The 21189-nt window shown below is 52.4% G+C and overlaps 1 protein-coding gene across 3 annotated transcripts in view; it reads right to left on the reverse strand.

Annotated features, from left to right (window-relative positions):
• PACS1 (phosphofurin acidic cluster sorting protein 1) overlaps window positions 1–21189 on the reverse strand; it is a 144184-nt gene that overhangs the window by 13155 nt on the left and 109840 nt on the right. For all 3 annotated transcript variants that reach the window (XM_061163212.1, XM_061163214.1, XM_061163213.1), the window contains exons 3-11: window positions 13883–13972; window positions 12776–12901; window positions 10404–10548; window positions 10092–10183; window positions 9911–9991; window positions 7140–7199; window positions 6201–6361; window positions 5758–5851; window positions 1106–1186 (exon numbers count right to left, since the gene is read on the reverse strand). In XM_061163212.1, the coding sequence (XP_061019195.1) occupies window positions 1106–1186; window positions 5758–5851; window positions 6201–6361; window positions 7140–7199; window positions 9911–9991; window positions 10092–10183; window positions 10404–10548; window positions 12776–12901; window positions 13883–13972 (930 nt within the window). The remainder of the gene's footprint in view (window positions 1–1105; window positions 1187–5757; window positions 5852–6200; window positions 6362–7139; window positions 7200–9910; window positions 9992–10091; window positions 10184–10403; window positions 10549–12775; window positions 12902–13882; window positions 13973–21189) is intronic.

Genomic DNA, 21189 nt, shown 5'->3' on the forward strand with positions numbered 1-21189 from the left:
TAGAGGAGACGTGAGCCTGAAAGAATTCCTCCTTTCAGCTGGCAGCTCCCACTGGGAGGCTGAAGTACAGCCCACCCCCAGAGGGTTTCCGGTCAAGTTCTCTGCTCTCTCCTCCCAGCTGGGTCTGGCCTCCAGTCCCATATGGGGTGAGCTCGGGCCCGGCCCCAGACTCCCTCGCCCAGGTGACCCGCCCGCCCTTCCCTCCCGGGCCCCCGGAGCCTCTGCGCTGTGAGCTCTGGCCGGCTTTCCTCCTGGACGGGGCGCCGTGCGTTCTCGTTGTGGCACGGTCAGTGCTCAGCACTGTGTGTGTGCGTGTGTGTCTGTGTGTGACTTCAGTCTGTGTGTAACTACAGTGGGCGCCCCAGGCGATCCATCCCGTGCACCCCTGAGCAGCCCCAACATCTCTCAGTGGGAGGAGACGACCAGTAAGCAACCACTTGGAGAGATGATGCTGTGGACTGTCTGGTCGTTGTAAAAATAACACTGGAGAAAGGGACGGTTTTTCAGGGAAAGATACTGCTCATCATCCCCCAGGAGTAAATGAGGGGGTGGAGGGGCTTTCCTGGTGGCTCAGTAGTAAAGAATCGCCTGTCAATGCCGGAGACACAGGTTTGATCCCTGATTCGAGAACGTTGTACATGCCGAGGAGCGACTAAGCCTGTGCTCCACAACTACCGAAGCCCTAGAGAAGCCGCCGCAAGGAGAAGCCTGTGCACCGCAACTAGAGAGCAGCCCTGGCTTGCTGTGACTAGAGAAAAGTCCATGCAGCAGTGAGGACCCAGCCCAGCCAAAAGTGAACAAATAAATACATAAAAATTAAAAAAAAAAAAAAAAAAAAGGTACATGAGAGTGACAGATAGTGAGAAAGTATCAAGTCAGCATTTGCTCAGACCTAATGAAGGAGTGGAATGGGGACGTTCCTGGTTTGCGAGTTTGGGCACCAACCTGATACTCGACAAGTAAAGATTTCGGGAGGAAGACCTTCGTAAGTCCACAGATTTAGGCAAAAGTTTCAGGATGGTCCTGAGGGTCTTTTTGCCTCTATTTCTAAAGGTACCCAAAACTATTTTAGACAGCTGAAAACAGGAGACGGAACCACACATACCAGAGTGTCTGTTTCAGTCAAGCTGTCATCTTGATTTTTAATCCGAGCAGATTTGACTTTTTCTAGCGCAGCCAATTCCATCTGCAAAAATTATAATAATTAGTCATCACCAATCCAAATAACCACCACTCTAACTTGCTCCCTAAGTCCCTTGGAAGCTTAAAATACTTTCACTTAATCTGAAGACCTCATGACATCTTTCATAACGTCTTTGGGACTTTCATCTTAATAAGGAGCGTATTTTTTTTGTGAAAAACCAAACTTCAGAAGGTCAGTTATTCTGTGATCATTAAATCAATAACACGGTGAGACGCTGAACCCAGAAATTCTGATTCTCAAAAGATGCTCTCAGGGAAGAGAGGCTCAGCCTTCAGATGGCTTGGCTGTGGGATCCGCCAGTCTTGACTCGGGGGTGTGGTGAACACCCCTGCCCAGGAGGGGCACACAGGGCCACTTCTGCTGTCAGCGTCGCTGAGAGGAAAGGGGACTCTCAGCGTTCCGGTCTTTGATTTTGAGACTAAAGACATCCATGGGGGCCAAATGCTTGGTGGAAACATCTAGAAAACCCTCAAACAGGATATTCTAAGCCATTTAGGTGTGAAATAATCTCACTTTGTCCTCAACTCTTATTAACAGGTCTCATAAATATTAAAAATGTACTTTGCAAATACAGAACTGGATTTTTCACACTTGCAAATGCTGCTTCTGGCTGTGCAGACACCAGTGTCGGAATCCTGAGCAGCTGTGGGGTGGGAGTCTCAGCTGTGGGGAAGGCACTGACCTCAGTGGGTCTCTTGTTCTTCTGGGGAACCAGGGAATCAGAAAGGATCAAAGATAGCCCACTTCCTCCCAGTGACCCAAAGTCCTTTCTCTGAGTAAACGACAGAGTACAGAGAAAAAGCCTAAAAAGCTTGTAGGGGTCACTTGGCAAACTAATGAACAACGATCACACAAGTCAGCCCGTGTCACACGCTAAGCCAGGCTTTCTCCACCTGGGACCGCTGGCATCTGCAGAGGGCCCTTCTCTACTCTGGGGCGTCCTGCGCATCATCTGAGCTGCAGCCCCGCCTCCACCCACTAATCACCCCTGCTGTGAGAATTTAAAAAAAAAAAAATGTCTCCAGTCCTTGCCCAATGCTCCCCGGGAGGCAAAACCACCCTTGGTTGAGGACCACTCTTCTGAGCTGTCTGTCAAATTAACCCAAGGCATTTTAACCAGACCCCGCGGCCCCGGAATGTGAGACAGTTTGGTTCAGAGCCATGGACGGTAGGTTGCCTCCTGTCTGCATAGCTAGTTCATTTACACATTGCCTATTGGGATAACTGATGCTAACAGTCTACAGTCAGAGAAAAGTCTCGGTTGGACTTGAGACTGGAGATGACTTCACTCAGTGTGGGATCTCAGCACGACAAATGACTTAAACATGTTTTAGAGAGGATGCCTGAGGGTGGTAACACCACCCTGCTCGAAGGTTCTCGGGCAGCAGCCCTGTGGTCAAGCCCTCTGACGACAGAGCAGTGTCAGAGCACTCTAACCCAGACTAGGGTTGGGGGCACCTGCCGGCTGTGCACTGACTCTTCTGGATGTTCTGGTCGATCCTGCCAGGAGTAAGCGCCTGACTTTCCAAGTTCCTCTTCCTGCTCCTATAAATACTTTAGGATTCTCTCGCCCCAGCAGCACAGCCGCTGTGCTGTCTGACTGTGTGGCACCGAGACAGCTGCAGCAGCCTGAGGCGTGGTGCCTGCTGGCTGTGGCTCAGGTGCCCCACTCCTGTGTGTGTGGGGGGCCAGGGTGAGGTGGTACTTCAGGCTCCTGCTTTTACCAACTACTGGTCTCCAGCACCATTCATCACAGTGCGTGGAATTTGCGACTTTTAGCAGCAGGCATTCCTGGTGGAACGTCTCCATCTCTTGGCTGCCCCAGCTGAAGCGCTGTCAGGGCCTGTTGTCATCAGCTTCAAGGACCAAATCATGTGCTCAAGTCTTGGGAAAACTCACAACTGTAATAATTTGTATTGGCAGAAATCCCTTCGGATTCCAGTGATCAACTGAATTCTCTGAGATTTGGGGAAAAAAACGGAAGGTTAAGAAAAAAGAAACAAATAACAAGGCTACGAAATCAGGGAGAGAGGACGAAAGCGGGGCGGCATGTGCTCGCCTGCCTACGGTGCACCAGCCCCGCATGTTTCCCCTCGTACATCTCGAAGTTCCCTGTGTGAAGAGCACAGCCTCGCTCTGTAGTTCCCAAAGTGCCTTTCATGCGAAAGGATTCCAAAGTTCCACACCCACATCAAGACATATGGGGCTCTTCAAAATAGAAATATCACAGAGAACCAGCAAAGTCTGAAATTTGGCCAAAAGAATCAGAATTTGAAGGACTCACTAAAAAGACAACTGGAGTCTATCAATTTCAGGAGTCCGGAACTGGAATGGCTCTCGGGGCCCAGAGTAACAGTGGCAAAGCCGCTTACAGTACTGCTGCTCCCCCTGCTGTGAACCAGTCCAACCACCAATCAAGCGCCACGCTGGAGGTCTTAGCTTCCTTCTCCCACTGGATCTTCACTCTGCCTTGCAAGGCAAGTCCTTTTTACATGTAACTTGTGGATGAGGACACGAAGACTTGGTAACTGCCCAGAACAGTCAGTGGAGTGATGGAGTCAAAATTAAGACTCAGAAGACTGACTCCAGAGTTTGTGCTCTCAGCCCAACTCTGCCCCAGAGCAATGTTCTGCCTGAAGAGGGGCCCTTAGGCCATCACACTGCCGAGACTGAGACTCCACTGACTTCTGATTCTAACTGGGCTCCTGTGCTGACACCTTTTGTTCAATCGCTCAGTCGTGTCTGGCTCTTTGCGACCCCATGGACTGCAGCTTGCCAAGCCTCCCTGTCCTTCACCATTTCCCGGAGTTTGCTCAAACCCACGTCCACTGAGTCGGTGATGCCATCCAACCATCTCATCCTGTTGTCCCCTTCTCCTCCTGCCTTCAATCTTTCCTAGCAGCTTCACTTTACAAATACGGCACCTGAGGCCCAGAACATCAATTGATTTTTCTCTTTAAATTTTGTTAAGTAATGCAACTGAGACTAAAAGCAGAGTCTACAAATTGCATCAACTTAGAGACAGCTTCATTAAGATAGTTTCTCTTACTGGTTGACTGACAATGATCCCTAACATTTCTTGGGTGTTTGCATATGTTAGGCACCAGGCTTAGCGCTCTGGGGTGCTATCTCAGCTCATAATTTGCTTGCATTGTGTCACAGGAGGGACCTTGTTCTGCATTCCTAGGATGCCTGGAGTCAGTCTGCCCCTGGCCAGGCCCCAGGTTTCTCTCTGGAAGAGTTCACCCCTTTTATTTACACTTGCAGTGGCCTCTGGGCCTGTGGTCAGCGATCCGTCCACGTGGACAGTGAGGACTCAGCAGGGCCACTCAGTGGCCTTTCCAGAAAGAGCAGCTACAAGGACATCCTGAATAGAAGCAGTAGCTGTGTGAGGCCTCCTCCGCCCCAGATCACAGGAACCTGGGCTGGAAAGGCAGAGAGCGCCAACTCTGCAAGTGTCAGGCCTGAGGTTTCTCCGCGGAGGGATTCTCGGCGGGGCCTGCCGGGTCCACCCCCCGTTTGCTGGCTAAGGCCACGTGGTGCCGCTGTTCTAGGGCCCGACCGCACGTGCTGCGCCTTCAGCGGGAGGACGGATAAGGCGGACGACAGCGCCACCTGGTGGCAGCAGGCAGTCAGGCCGTCTCTGAGCCGACGGTTCGCAGACGCCCGGGAATGGACGGGGGTGGGGGCGAATGGAGGGCCTCACCCGCTTCAGGACGTTTCCTCACAGGCTCGTACCTATTTGCTGAGTGAGTTTTGTATTTTCTTTGTTAAAGCAGCAAGAGCAAGAGGACTTAAAGGATTCCGTTTCTTTGATCTACAGAGAAGACACTGGGCTTTCAGCTGCGAACCAAAGACTCCACTAAAATCGGCCTGTCCCCGCCGTGGGCTGTAAACGGGGGCAAGGAAAGCTTCCAAGGGCCTGAGGCGGGCGCAGCATCAAGACAGGCTGCTGCTCTGCTCCACGGCTGGGGAGGCCTTCCCAGGGAGGGACAGGGCGTGGTCTGGGGTGAGGCTGGGCTCTGGGGGGCTCCGGCTCCCTCTGGCTCACCAGGCCAAATGGACACCTGCCCACTGAATTCTCCATTCTGGGAGGGCACTGCCCCCTTCCTCAGCAAAGCCCATGTAATTTCTCCTGAACAGACCCTGGGGGCTTCCTGCCCCACCCCTTCCCCACCTGGAAGCAGAGTCGCTACCCCTGGCCGGATGCCACACTCCCAGCTACCGCGTGATGGGTGCTGAGGGGAGGTGTCGAGGCACCGCGTGCTCTGGAGGGAAGGCTCCAGGTCACGGCGGGAAGAGACCAAAAAGGATACCCGCCCGGCCACAGCAGTGCCCTCAGAGCACTAAGCGCCGGGCAGGACTGAGATGACAACCGAGGCTGAAACACGATGAGACTGCTCATGGGTCCCAAATGAGCCGGGAGCAGAGGACCCAGTGTTACCCCAGCTCCCCCAGCCCCGCTCTGCACGCCCCCCACCCTTCGTCGTGCAGAAGACCCCGTGTTAGGTCCACTCCCCGGCCCCGCGCCCACCGCCCTCGGCCGTGCTCACAGGGCTCGTGGGGTCTCTGCCGAGGCTGCCCTTGCTGTTGAGGCTGCCAATCTCCGTCTGGGAGCTGGATTGTGACATCCCCTCAAAGAAGGGCCTGTGGGCGGCAAAGAAGCACAGCCAGGGTCAGTCAGGGGCCGCCAGGCCCCAGAATAGCAGCTTGTGGTCAGCCGGGGAGAGCCGGTGTTCTAGAAAGATTGAAAACCCGGGCTTCAAGGATGTCGGGAGGAAGAGACACTGCAGAGGCTGACAAGGGGGGGCGGGGGGGGCCTGGACTGAAGGACTTGAGAAAGTTCTATTGGGGCTTCTGTCAGTTAAATGACGACCTTTATCTAGAGGGCTGGAGGTTCATCAGGGGTGAGGAGCCAAGACTCCCGGTCATGGGGGGTGGGGAAAAGGGTCTAGGAGACAGTGTGGCCTCAGGAGACAGGGGCTGCGGGCCTCACTTGAGCTTGGGCTTTGGCGTGCTGAGGATGCTCTCTGTCTCCTCCATCTCGGGGCCACTGTCGCTGGGGTTGTACATCTCCAGGCTGTCGTATAGCTCGTCCAAGTCTTCTTCCACTTCTCGAATCTGCTCCCGGGACACATGTTCCAGCCCAAAGCCCACCTGCGGGGGAAGACAAAACCTTCGAGTTGGGGGCTACCCCTGTTCACAGCATGGAGATGGGCAACTTCTTCCCACTGGCCACCCTGCCCAGCCCCCTCGGGGAACCTGCCATAGCTTCACCCTCCTCCCTTCTGTGATCTGATCCTGAGAGCAGGGACATGGTGAGGCCAGGGTCCCCCCTCAGTGCCTCCCTGGCGCTCCCCACCAGGACCCAGCGTCAGGAAGAGGAGCGGGAGCGAGACCATACTCTTCCCGAGGAATAGGCTGGAGAAAGCTCGGAAGCCTGGGACCCTGGCAGGCTCATGCTGCCCTCCCCTCGAGTCCACAGGGGACAAGTCTCCAGTCTCAGTCCACTAAGGAGAGAGCCTGTGAGGGCCGGCTCCGGTCTGCGAGAGCCCGGGGGTGGGGTGGGGGGATATGCTTCCCTAGTGGCCAGTTCCTGACACCATGGAGGAGGCGCCCACCTCAGGTTGCTCCTCACGATGTTCCCCTTGGGGCAAGAGGGAACACTGAACAACAGCCGGACACCCCACACCAGAGGCCTGGAATTAACTGATGGCAGGGAGGAACAGGCGCCCCGTGCTCAAGACGGCCAAACCTCGGGCGCTGCCTGTCAATCTCTCCTCTTTCCAAGTAGCATGAGGCTCTCCTCTATCTACTGCCTCACGTGGGGGGCCTGGAATCTCGACTCCCAGCGGCAGCACCGACTGCGCCCCGGGAACCAGGGCGACACTCCAGAATTCCACTCACCGTCCGGCTCGGGAGTAAGGGCTCGTACCTCGTCTGAAACTTTAAACCGCTTCAGGAGGGCCACAAACTTCTGCTTGATGTTAGGTTGCTGTAGGGACAAAGACACAGACGTTCTCAGCCAGCAGCCCCGTGTGGAAGGCGATCACTCGTCGGAAGGCTGACCGAGGGCCCGCTTTTGTAAAGAGGTGGGGGAGGACAGTGGTGGGGACAGTCTCTACCCCGGGACCCCACCCCAGTAACTCCCCACCGTCACCTCCTGCTCATCCCTTTCTCTAGTCTTTCAGAAACACGGTGCTGACGGGTGAGCGCCACCAGTATACACACAGGCTCCTCAAACTCGACGTTTTTCCATGCATCCCCTCTCTTGGTCCCCCAGTCACCAAGTCTGAACCTGGAGTCTCTCCCTGCACCTCACCTCCCGGCCCAGGGCCGCTGAGCCCTACCCGCTTGTCCACCTGGAACAACACTGCCTCCGTCCAGCCTCCCTGGGGCCACCGACCGCCCTCTGCCAGCCTCCTCCACCCCACCTCCAGTCTCCTTCCCTCCAGAGTCCACGTGACTGCTCCACAGGCAGATCCCACCAGTCACTCCGCAGGTGATGGCCTTCGAGGGCCCCGGAGCCTCTCGGCATCACTTTGTGTCCACGGAGGGCTGCCCTGCCTGTCCCCGGCCTCGCCCGCCGTTAACCCCTCACACCCCGCTTAGGTGGGAACTCACTGCTTAAGACTCTGCAGAGCTCTGTGTGTGGTGACCCCTGCTGGGCCTTTTATACGGCAGCTTCTGCCTTGACTAAACCTCGGCCCCAAATCCACGTGGTGAAGGTCTGCCGACTCTCAGAAAACCCGGCATCTCTCGGCATCTCGCCCGTGAGGTTGTCCGGCTCAGAGTCGTTCACTTCCCCCCTACTGCCGTCGCGGCCCTGACACTACGCATCTGCAGCCTGCCCTGCGCCGTCACGGCCACTCATGTGAAATGTTTGTGTCAGTGGACACTGTGAGCTCCCTGACGCCACAGACCAGGCCTTCCTCACCTCTCCGTGTCCAACCCCGTGGTGACGAGTCTGTGGCCACCAGCACCTCCTGACTGGGTGGCAGGCTCACCAGCTGGGGATGGAGGAGACTAGCTTGTGAGGGAGACTGAGCTGGGCCTTCGGGAAATGGCGGGGCTCCCCTCGGCGGCAGGACGCCCCAAGCAGAGGAAGACTGGGAGCCCCAGTGACCGTTCAGTCAGCGCGCCTAAAACAAGTGCTCTCGGTGGAGAGAGGATGAGTGTGTACAGGAGACAGGAATCAGAGAGCAGTTACTCTGAGACTCTGACTGGGAAGCCCTGCACTTAACAACAGCAACAAAAACGCCCTCGGGGGTGGCTGTCAAAGGAGTGCGGGGCACTGGTCCTGTAGCCGGTGCGGCTGGGTAGGCAGGGAGAGGCGGGCATAAAGCTCCAGGGGGCACCCAAGGGGAGAAAATGGGACCTCTGTGGCTATAGTGCAGGAAAAAAAAATTAGCAGGAGTCACAAAAGAGAGCCAGCCTGCCTCACCCATCCATCATCAGAGCACAAGCGGGGCTAGAGGCTGGGACGGGCCTCACTTGGCACAGGAGCCTAATCAAGGGTGAGAAGCCTGAGGACAATGAAATGATTCAAACACGTTCTAGACATCGCTTAGGGGGGGAATCAAGGCCTTGGTCTTAGGGATTTACATGGAAGCCCAGGGACACCCCAGGACGCCTGGAGAAAGGACAGCATGTTTCACAGTGGACCAGGCTCAACCACGCTCAGACACACATGCTGGGAAGGTCTGGCCTCTGCTTATTTCACTCCTGAAGGTGATGGGAATCTCTGCTCTCAGGGTCCCCAGGCTGGATCTGCCCAGAGAGGATCAGGATGCCTCTGGGGACTGATGAAACCGGGAATTTCTCTTCCAAAAAGCTCCTGACACTTGTGACTCTCCTACACTTTGGCACTGGAACCCCAGAATAGGTCAGAGTTAACCTAGAAATTCAGGTAATAGACATCAGAAGGTGCAAGAGATGCAGGTTCAATCCCTGGGTCAGGAAGATCCCCTGGAGGAGGGCATGGCAACCCACTCCAGTATTGCTGCCTGGAGAATCCTATGGACAGAGGAGCCTGGTGGGCTACATACAGTCTGTGGGGTCACAGAGTCGGACATGACTGAGTGACTGAGCATGCTGGCATCTCAGTCCAGGACTCTAATTTCACCAAAAGCAGTGGCTCCTTAGGAAATCTTACGCAGGAGACAGATTCCATGGGCATTTGGTCTCTAATGTCATGGATCCATTAAAGCAGGCATTATATCAAGCCCACTGTTCCAGGCACTAGCCTATTATTTCTGGGTAAGTTCAACAAATGATTTGAAGTGGAGACTCTCCTAGAGAGGACTGGACTTCTCTATGCAGTGGACAGTACGAAATCCACAGTAATCACCTGGAAAGGGGAGGCAGGGTATCTGAGGAAGGGGGTATCTGCTCCCTGAGGAAGCATCTGTTCCAAAGCCTACAAGGTTTCTCAACTTTCTTGTATCCTAAGAGAGCCCGAAGAATGTGACACGCTGCCATCAGGAATGCCGGTTCTCTCCACAGTGATTCTTAATCAGCTGGTGGTGGAGGAGGTGGAGGTGAACGTGGTACCAAGGGGTCTATCAGAGCCTCGAGGGGACGGCCCCGTGTGGATGTTATTGATAAAAAAAAAAGCTCCCAGGAAGTCTGAAAACACCACTCCCATCCTACCCACCCCCGACTGGAAATCTCGGCGGAAACCTTCCCCGGACCTTGGCGGCTCACCCTTGTGATGGCGGACGTGGAGGTGAGTTTCCTCCGGGTCTTCTTTACTTTCCGCAGATCCTCGTCCTCGTAGAACAGGTCCTAAGCGGGCAGGGGATGGAATGAGGTTGGGGAACCCCAACCCCACGAGGTTCTGGAGGGGCTTCCCGGCCTCTGTGTGTGAGGGGCTGTGGGAAGTTACCTGGCCGTGCAGCGGGTCATCACTGCCTTCCTGTTCCGATGAGAAACTCTCCTCCTCTTCCTCAGAGTAATTGTCAACATCAGGAGAACGGTCTGGAAACAGACACCTTAGTAAGAGAACCTCGCAAGGGGGAGATCTGGCCTGGTGGGGGGCTCTGGCTGGTTGGAGACCCGCTATCCTCAGGTGGAGACTAGGCTGGGGAAGAGGAGAGGGCCCTGGCCCCTTTATTTTCACGGACCCCTAAGCTCCTCTTTCCCAGGATGGAGACCGGGGGTGGGGGTGGGCAGGGCTTCCCGACACCACGCATCTCACCAGATAGCTTGGATTTGATCCCCTCGTGGTCAATGGGCTGGCTGGACAGGGAGTAGATCTTTATTTCTGCCACGGGCACAGAGACGTCCTTCACGTTGCTGTGCAGGCCCAGCACCAGGGCGCCTTCGTTCGGGTGCTGCATCACCTACGAGCACGGGCGGCCACAACGCGCCTCACACAGAGCCCCGCAGGGGGGCCCGTTTCCACAGACCCCAGCGGACGCGCGAGCCGCCGGGAGCGGCGTGCTGCCAACACATTTTCTTCCTCACGCTCCCCCGCCTGCTCTTCTACTGCCTTCCGTCTCACTCTACCTTTTTCTTGGCTGTGCAATTCAGCTTGTGGGATCTCAGTTCCCCAACCAGGGACTGAACCCGTCGGCAACTGAACTGGCCCTCAGCAGTGAAGGCGCAGAGTCGTAACCACTGGACTGCCAGGGATTCCCTCGTTTCACTTTATTTATTTTTACAATACTTCTTTATCTGTTTGGCTGTGTTGGGTCTTAGATGTGGCCTGTGGGATCTTTCACCAGGGAGCCTGGGCTCAGGAGTTGCGGTACGAGGGCTTCGCTGCCACGTGTGGGACCTTAGTTTCCTGATCAGGGATCAAACCCGTGTCTCCTGCATTGAAAGGCAGATTCTTAACCACTGGACCGCCAGGGAAGTCTCCGTAGTCTCATTTAAAAACTGTCTCCAGAAGTGCCAGTAATGGTTCTGGTCACGTGCTCAGAGATAAAAGTCAAGGCCTGAGGTAGAAAATGACTGCTCCTCTCTAGGACTGCAGTTTAGTTAAGTCTTTCACAGAGAAACCAGCTCTCAGGCTCAGGGGTGCGGGTGGCGCCTGCAGACCGCGGCCACCTGTCCCTGGCAACGAGGGGAAGGACCTGAGGGCTCAACACGGCGTCCACAGCCTTCGCCCCCCCAGGCCCTCGCTCTGATGCAAAACACAAAGATGGCAGAAAGATGTGCTGGGGCTACCTCACCTTTTGTAAAAGGTGGCCACAAAATTTTTTTCCTATTTGAAGTATTAAAATACAAAAATACGTTTTAAAATTGATTTGTGGTCCCTTTCTTCTTCCCCTTCATCCGGGCTGAGAAGATTTACTGCGCATACAGGAGAGCCTCACAAACAAGCAAACAGACTGAGGAACGTGGAGAGGACAAAGGCTGGAGGAACCCAGAGGAGCTGACTGGAGCTGACTGGAGTGTGAGCTCACATCAAAGGATTAATAACTGATTCAGGCAAGAATCATTAACAGAAGCTAAAACTACTGGGTGAAGATACCAGGAAAAAATAGACTGTTACAGGGTCCTCAAACAGCTGCCTATAAAATGTTTTTTTCATCGCTAAGAACAAAATATGTATTAATTAGCTTTATATTGGAAGTCCTGGCATACATCATCTTCGATTAGCCGAGCGATAAGACAGCCTCACAGTAACGGAGCAAGTCGACTCGGAGTGCTGCCTGCATTACAGTTGCGGTAACTCTGCCAAAAACGCGGAAGCTGAATGTGAGCTTCAGAAAACATCAGACAAACCCGAACGGAGGAACACTCAATAGAGAAACCAGCTTGTCCTCTTAAAAAAAATGTCAAGGGCATGGAAGACATGGGGAAAATCCGAGGGACTGCAGGTCGAGCGAGACCAAGGGGACAAGTAAACGCAGCCCGCGCTCCCGGGTGACGCCCCAGGCCTGCGAAGGGCATTCCTGGGCCGCATCAGCGTCCTGATCTTCACGGCGGGCGCTGCGCAGACGTGAGAGCATTCCTAGTTCTAGGAAGTTGACGCAGTGCATACTAATATGTGGGCTTCTCAGGTGGCTCAGTGGTAAAGAATCTGCCTGCCAAGGCAGGAGATGTGGGTTCGATCTCTGGGTCAGGAAGGTCCTCTGGAGCAGGCCATGGCCACCCACTCCAGTATTCTTGTCTGGAGGATCCCAGGGACAGCGGAGCCTGGCTGGGCTACAGCCCGCGGGGTCGCAAAGAGTCGGACGCGGCTGAGCGACGGAACAGCACCAACATATTAACGTGTGACGGGGCATCATGTCTGCGCTCACTCTCGGCGGCTCAGAAAAGCGAACGACACGCACACTGTGTTCACAGGCGAGAACTAAAAGGCAGATACGCTAACACTGAAGCGTCTGGGTGAAGGGTAGACGAGAATCCTTCATACTATTATAAGTTTTCTCTGACATTTTTTAAAAAGCTGAAGAAGAAACTTTTCGTGAGCAGGGAAGTATTGGATAAAAAGAGGCATGTCCTGAATTTCCAATAAAAGAATTAGTTTGTAACCTGGAATAAAACAGCCTGGTGGCAGGCTGGGAAGAGCCCCGGCTGGGCTGGGGTCTCTCGGGCTCTGAAAGGCCGCGCGCTCACCTCCGCCATGTTGATGAGCCCCACGGCCAGGGTCTTATAGCCCAGGATGGTCCGGTTCTTGTAGCGCTTTCTCCTCTGCAGCATGATCTGCAGCTTGTTGGCATCTCGCTTCAGGAAATGAGGGTACTGCCAGGCACAAAACAGAGCCGGGCACAGTCAGTCAGAGAGGGGTCCTCCGCGGGGTCTAGTCCTGCTGGAGGACGCACCACCATCCTTTGCCTCCCTGGCTCCCCTCTGTGTGAGGGGGTGACGGGGATCACTGGCTCCCCTCTGTACGAGGGGGTGACGGGGATCACTGGCTCCCCTCTGTATGAGGGGGTGACGGGGGGTGAGGGGAGCATCTGGTTCCTCCCAGCACCAGGCTTCCACTCTGCAGCTGGAGGCCCACACATGTTCTGAAATATGGTCTCTTTCCTTGGCAGGTGATCGAGCATTCAACCTGGGCTGCTGGGGTTACGAGGAGAGACAGACATACTAGGATGGAAAAGGAGGAGAAGGGATGGGACAGAGGTTGCAATATGGGGGCAAAATGAGACTGAAGGAGCACCCTCTCCTTCGGGGAGCAGGGGCACAGATTACTAAGGAGAGGAGATGGGGAGGACTGCGGTGGGACGGTGGGACCAACAGCCCAGTCCAAGGAAAGAGGATGTGATGCAAAGTAGTCTATAGGATGGAAAAACGACAACGTCCTACTGTATAGCACAGGGAATTATAGTCACTATCCTGTGACAAACCAGAATGGAAAAGAACATGAGAAAGAACATATATGTAATATAGGAAACAAAAAAGAAAAAGGAGAAAGTCTATGTATGTGTGTATAAAATGGAATCACTTTGCTATACAGCACAAATTAACACATTTTAAATCAACTACAATTAGAAAAAGAAGAATGAGACATGGTGTACTTTGCAGCAGCTCATCCAGGTCTCAGCACGCATGGTGCAGCAGCCTCAGAGATAGCTCTAGCCATCCATGCAGGCCACAGAAGCTCTGGGTGACATTAAGCCATTGGGCTGTTCTCGGATCAAACGATCTCCACATCAGAGCATCGTTCGAGATCAGGGGGGACATGGCATATTAATCGCCTAAGACTGAGCAGGTTCTCACCTGAAGGGAGAAGGTTAACTGGAGCTCTGTCTCCACCAATCCACTGGCTGGAAGGATGATTTCATTGGAGCGAAGAATCCTTTTTGAACCCTGAAACCAAGACAAAATAGGTCAAAGCTGCATCACCAAAAATCACACCAAAAGAAATACTATGCTTGCAAACAACACCTAAACTCTATGAAGAATCTTACCAGTTCAGACATCCCGTCAGTCTTTGCTGTACTTGATTAAAATCAAGCCACTACCATAGACATGATTTTACATGTATTACACTGTTTACAAAGGGTTTTCCCATGAAGATGACTTGTTACTGCGTCCGAGTTCTCCTTTCCCACTGCCCCTGAGGGAGAGGCAGAAGGGTGGCACCCCAAGGCGTGGCAGTTCTCCCCGAGGCTCCTTGGCTGCCCTCCTCCCATCTGACCAGCCACACTGTCCTCTCCCTGGGCCTTTTGGCACGCTGCGTTCTCTTCACGGGTCCTCTCTCATGCTTCTGCACACAGCTCATCAACTCACCTTCCCAGTCTCAGCTTTGGTATCATTTTTTTCCCAGGAACTTTTGCTTTAAGTACTGTCTCTGCCAAACCTCACACTGGGTTAGACACCCTAGTGTTTTTGTTCTTCAAGAAAAATGAAGCTGGGCTAAACTGGTCCTCAAAGTAAAAAGAGACCAGCCAGAGGGTCTGAGGAATGACAGTAAATTTGTAAAAATTACTTAAAAAAATTAAGTTTAATTTAACACGGTGAAGTGACCAGATCTCCAGCACACAGATGGACAGGTTAGTAAATGTTACACCCATGTAACCCGCATCTGTATCAAGATGTACAAGATCTTATTCACTCCGGGAAAATCCCTTGGACCCACCCCCCAGTCAATCCTGCATCCCTCCTCAGAGGCGAGCGTTGCTTTGACTCCTCTCACCAGAGATCCGTTTTTCCTGCTCTAAAATTCCACATAAATGGAACCACACGGCGTGTACTATTCTGGCTGGGCTTCTCTGCCCAACATTTATAATGTGTTTGAGGTTCATACAGGCTGCTGTGTGTATCACATTCTCTTGGACTGCCGAGTAGAATTCTGTCCCACGAATGTACCACGTGTGGCTCCCACTGTCCTGTTGCTGAATGTTCACACTTGGGGCGTTTCTAGTTAGCAATCACTATGGCTAAAGCTGCCATTCTGATTTTTATGTGTTTGCTTATTTCTGTTTTATTTTTGGTCGCAGCAGGTCTTCGTTGCTGTGTGCAGGTTCTTTCGCTGTGGTGCGCAGGCTCTCCAGTTGTGGTGCTCTGGCTCCGGTCGCAGTGCACGGGGCTTAGCCGCCCTGCCACATGCAGGACCTTAGTTCTCCTGCTGGGGTTCAAACCCGCGTCCAGTTGCATTGGCAGGTGGATTCTCAACCACTGGACTAGCAGGGAAGTCCCAAAGCTACCGTTCCTATACAAGTCTGTGTGGAGGTATTTTCTTTTTCTTGGACCCCTAGGAGAGGGATGGCTGGGCCTCAGGGGAGACGCACTTGTAGCTTTATGAGAAATGACTAGACCTATTTCTAAAGCGTTGGTGCCATTTTCCACCTGCAGTTGCAGTGTTCGCATCTCGCGGGCAATGGGCGTGGTCTGTCCAGGACACACAGACTCTGCTGCGCGTGTGCAGAGGACCACTCCGAGGCACTTTGCGTCTCCCTGGTGCCTCATCCCCTGTAGCACCCTCCCAGCCATTTATCGGTCACTTGTAAATCTGCATTTACGACGAGCCTCATCAAATTTCTTTGTCCCCGTTGTTTATCGTGTTACTCAACTGTAAGTTTTTTTAATTTGTACAAGAATTTGCCAGATATATGAATTGTAAACATTTTCTTGCCTATTCATTTTCTTAATAGTATCTTTTGATGCATTATTTAATTTTGATCTTTTTTTTTTCCTTTTATGATTAGTGCATTCTGGGTCCTAGCTAAGAAATCTTTTTCTAATTCAAGGTGGTGAAGTTATTCTGCTATACTAGAGTAGGTATTCTGCTGTTGTCCTTTAGAAATGAAAAACTTTTAGTTTTAACTTTTACGTTTCTTACATATCTCTGATTTTTGCTTTTATAAAATGCAGGTTTTATATAACGTAGGAAGAAAAATTTCCTAAATGTAATATTTCACAATGCTTTTATAATTAGAATACCACTATATTATGCCAATTAAAAATAATAACCTGGAGAAGGAAATGGAAACCACTCCAGTATTCTTGCCTGAGAAATCCCATGGACAGAGAAGCCTGGTGGGCTACAATCCATGACTTAGCAACTAAACAACAACAAAAAATAATAAAGGAAATTCTGCTTCATGTGTTAGATTACACTTTTTGTAACCTCTATTATGACCAAGAGTCTTGACAAAGTTTTCTCCTGAATTTATTTAGGCTCTTAGGATTTAAGAAGTCTCTGGACAATGAATCCGAGAAATGCTAAGAATTCAAAATGTGGTTTATATATAGCAGTGATTTCAACTAGGGCATTTGGCAATGTTTACTGATATTTTTGGTTGTTACCAGTGGGGGGTATGTGTGTGAGTGTGATGTTTCTAGAGGGGAGAGGCCTGGGCTGCTGCTGACCAGCCTGCAGGGCACAGGACAGCCCCAGGAAACTGCCGAGAAACCCTGCTCCCTCTGCTGTTCTAGGTGTGACCTCGGGGCTTGGCGGTGGGAGGGAGCCCTCCCCGCTCCCCAGCATCAGCTCCAGAGCACTCTCCCTCCCACTTCCCCCAGTCCCTCTCTGAGTGGCTGCCACTGCCTCTCTTCTTGGCTGTTGTTGTTCTTTCTTTTTTTCAAATTTCTGTTGTTGTTGTTCAGTCGCCCAGTCGTGTCCAACTCTTTGCGACCCCACGGACTGTAGCACGCCAGGTTTCCCTGTTCTTCACCATCTCCCAGAGTGCTCAAACTCATCCATTGAGTCGGTGATGCCATCCAACTATCTCATCCTCTGCCGTCCCCTTCTCCTCCTGCCTTCAATCTTTCCTAGCGTGAGGGTCTTCTCCAGTGAGTCAGGTCTTCACATCAGGTGGCCAAAGTATTGGAGCTTCAGCTTCAGCATCAGTCCTTCCAATGAATATTCAGGACTGATTTCCTTTAAGACTGACTGGTTTGATCTGTGTGGACTCTGGTTTGATCCAAGGGACTCTCAAGAGTCTTCTCCAACATCACAGTTCAAAAGCATCAATTCTTCAGTGCTCAGCCTTTTTTATGGTCCAACTCTCACATCCATACGTGACTACTGGAAAAACCAGAACTTTGACTATATGGACCTTTGTCAGCAAGGTAATGTCTCTGCTTTTTAATATGCAGTCTAAGTTTGTCATAGCTTTTCTTCCAAGGAGCATTTATTTTTGGCTGTACTGAGTCTTTTTTAAAAAAATTAAATTTTGGCTGCGCTGGGTCTTCATTTCTGTGCTTGGGCTTTGTCTCATTGTGATGTGAGGTCTTACTGCAGTGGCTTCTCTTGTTACAGAGCACGGGCTCTAAGGCATCGGGCTTTGGGAGTTTTGGCACATGGGCTTAGCTGCCTCCCAGCATGTGGAATGTTCCTCGATCAAACCCACGCCCCCTGTACTGGAAGGCAGATTTGTAACCACTAGACCACCAAGGAAGGCCCCTGCTCATTTCCTGACTTTAGTCCGTCACGCACTGTTCCTCTCCCCAGGACTCCTCCCACCCTAACAGTTCATGGTTTTGACACGTGCACTTTCGGACATCCCAGCCTCTAAACCCCGTGGCTCCGTCTCCCAGGGGTCTTGTTCTCATCCTTGTCCAAGTCCTGCACCCACTTGATCACACTCTGGACCTTATTATTACCGATACTGATGACTGAATCTTCTATGTCACATGGCCCGGTCTCTGATCTCCACTTCCCATTCTTTCCAGCTCATTCTCTCTGGGGTGTCAACAACAACAATCCTTCGAACCCACCAGGCCTACGACCCGCTGATCCTCCCGCGTTTCACTCCTCCTCATGCCTGCTGTGCCCTCTGCTCATTGCTCAGCTGAAATGCCACCGTCTGGACAAGCGGTCCCTGCCCACCCTCGAGGGCCTCTGCCCGCTGCTGTTCTCCACGCTCACCAGGCAGATTCCAACGCTGTATAAATCCGGCAGCACAAGCCGAACACGCCTGGAGAGAATCAGATGATCTGCTCTCTGTTCTGACTTGGACTTTATGATCCCAAACGTGAAGCCCGGTGATCACACTGCATTTTCTCCAGTTTGGGCACTTGCCCCTTCACTCCATCCTCACGCCCCAAACACCTCCCCACCCCGTCTTCACGCTGAGCTAACAGCCCTGATTCCTACTGTGCCGAGAAAACTGGAGCGATAGGAAAAGAGCCCCCGCCACATGAGCTCCTGGCCACGTCTGTGTGGCCTCGTTCGGTCACACCGGGGGGCTCCTGCCCACCCCCCCACCTCTGCTCACCTGCTCACTGACTCTAAGAGGCTCTTCCAGTCACTCTTTCCTCTCCCATACAGTCAACTTTGCTCTCTCTTCTGGATCATTTCCATTAGCAAACAGGCTACTAATATTTCTCTCATTAAAAAAAATCCTCTCTTGTCCCCGTATGCCCTGCTGGCTACCGCCCCACACCTCACCTTCCTGTTAGAGCAAACTCCTCAAGAGCCGTCTATCTTTGCTCTTGAAGACTTCTCTGGTTGTCTCCCGGCCACGCTCCATCAGCCTTCCTACCTGCGCCATTCCCACCACGGCTGCCATCCTCAGGGTCTCTGAGAACCTCCACGGGGGACGCCTCTTCCTCCACTGATCTGAGTCCTGACAGGGCCCGTCACTCCCCCTTCGGCCCCTCTTACTTCCCGTGGCCTCCCGCACACCGCACTTTTCTGATTTTTCTCTCGCCCTCAGCTGCTCTTTCCTGGCCCCCAGGTCAGGTCCTTCCTTTCCTTCCTGACATCCCAGTGATGGAGTCAGTCCCTCGTCCTCGATCTCTAGACAAGCTCCCTTCTCTGTATCCACTCCCTCCAGTCCCGAGGAGTTCATCCATCTTCTGGTCTCAGATAAGCTGACAACTCTCCAAACTGTCTCTCTCTCAGACCGCTGTTTCCCGAACTCTAAACTCACACAGTCAACTGTCTATTCAGTATCTCTCCTAGGATGTTTAACAGTCACCACAGACATAACATGATGGGCTGAATTCTGGATCTTTCACCCTAAACCGTCTTCACCCACAGGCTTCCCCATCTCACTTAATGGCATCTCCACCCTTCCAGTTGCTGAGGCCAGGGCTTCGGTGCGACCCTCATCTCCTGCCAGAATCACTGTCAGAGCTGATCTTCTTGATTCCTCTTTCTCACTGACACTGTTTTCCACACAACAGCCAGAACGATCCTATCTTCCCTGTTCAAAACCCTCCAAGTCAGGACCCCCTGGTGGCCCAGTGGTTAAGACTCCGCACTTCCAACGCAGGGGTGCAGGGAGTATGGGCTCAATCCTTGGTTGGGGAATGGGCAAACAATGGAAACAGTGACACGCTTTATTTTCTTGGGCTCCAAAATCACTGCAGATGGTGACCGCAGCCATGAAATGAGAAGATGCTTGCTCCTTGGAAGAAAAGCTATGAGAAACCCAGAGAGCGTATTAAAAAACAGAGACATCACTTTGCCAACAAAGGCCCGTCTAGTCAAAGCTATGATTTTTCCAGTAGTCACGTCTGGATGTGAGAGTTGGACCATAAAGAAGGCTGAGGATCGAAGAAATGATGCTTTCAAACTGTGGTTCTGGAGAAGACTCTTGAGAGTCCCGTGCACTGCAAAGAGATTAAATCAGTCAGTCCTAAAGAAAATCAATCCTAAATATTCATTTAGGGGCCTGATGCTGAAGCTGAAGCTCCAATACTCTGGCCACCTGATGTGAAGAGCTGACTCACTGGAAAAGACCCTGATGCTGAGAAAAAGATTGATGGCAGGAAGAGAAGAGGATGACAGAGGATGAGATGGTTGGATGGCATCACCAACTCAACAGACATGAGTTTCAGCAAGCGCCGGGAGATGGTGAAGACAGGGAAGCCTGGCGTGCTGCAGTCCGTGGGGCTGCAAAGAGTTAGACATGACTGAGTAACTGAACAACAAATGCTATGGAGCAGCCACAAAATAAAGAGAAAAACCACACCCTCCAGTTCACACAGAATAAAAGCCAGAGACCTTCCCATTGTGGCCTACACCCCATCCCCCACCTCTGTCCTCTCCCCCCCTCTTCCTCTCACTCCCCTCCAGCCTCAGCGGCCCCTCCTCCTTTCTTTCCATCCTGCCAGCACCTCCCTGCTCAGGGCCTTGCCCTGGCTTCTCCCTCCACCTGCAGTGCTCTTCCTCTAGGTATTTGCACAGCTTCCTCCCTCACCGTCTTCAAAGTCCCTGCATGAAAGCCATCTTCTCAGTGAGGCCACCTGTGAGCCCCATGTATGACTGGTAACTTCCTCCACCCCTGGGCGTGCTCCATCCTCTTGACTGCATTTTATTTATTTGTGCCCCCACCCCCACCGGGACATATCATCACCTTCCAACAGCAGTGGCCCTCATTATCTGAACTCTCACTATGTAAATGTGTGCTGTAAATACCCGGAAACGTTTCCATCCCAAATGTATCATCTGAGCCGCAAACTTGTGAACGTGAACCCGTATGCGCGGGTGACAGGACGTAGATGCAGAGCAGCTTACAAGGTCACAGCCAGCTCGGGCACTTTCAGAGCCCAGCACAGTACCAGTCTCATCTTTACTGCCCTTCAGCAAAGATTCGGCCCCTCGTGGGTCCCACAATTTGCTTCTTCCAGGTGCCAGACACTACCAACTTGGGTCCAAATTCAAAATTATCTTCAGTATCTTTTAAAATCTGTAGAACCATAAATCTTCATTTGCAGTATAGAAGCAAAACAGTTTGTGTCTGATGCTATACTACCATTGACATTTGGGATTGGCTTGGTGGCTCAGATGATAAAGAATCCGCCTACAATGCGGGAGACCCAGGTTTGATTCCTAGGTTGGGAAGATCCCCTGGAGAAAGGAATGACTACCCACTCCTGGAGAGTTCCATGGACAGAGGAGCCTGGTGGTCATAGTCCGTGGGGTCACAAAGAGTCAGACACAACTAAGCAACCAAAACTTTCACTTTCATAGTACCATTACTTATGACACATAAAAATACCCATTAATGAGTCTTAATGTATTAAAAATTAGGTTACTAGTGTTTTAAATGCTTCTTTTTTAAATAGAGAAATTCTTGGTGGATTGTTGGGCATTCCCTGGCGGTCCAATGGTTAGGACCATGTGTGTG

The sequence above is a fragment of the Dama dama genome, chromosome 2, assembly GCF_033118175.1.
Source record: "Dama dama isolate Ldn47 chromosome 2, ASM3311817v1, whole genome shotgun sequence".
Classification (NCBI taxonomy): domain Eukaryota; kingdom Metazoa; phylum Chordata; class Mammalia; order Artiodactyla; family Cervidae; genus Dama; species Dama dama.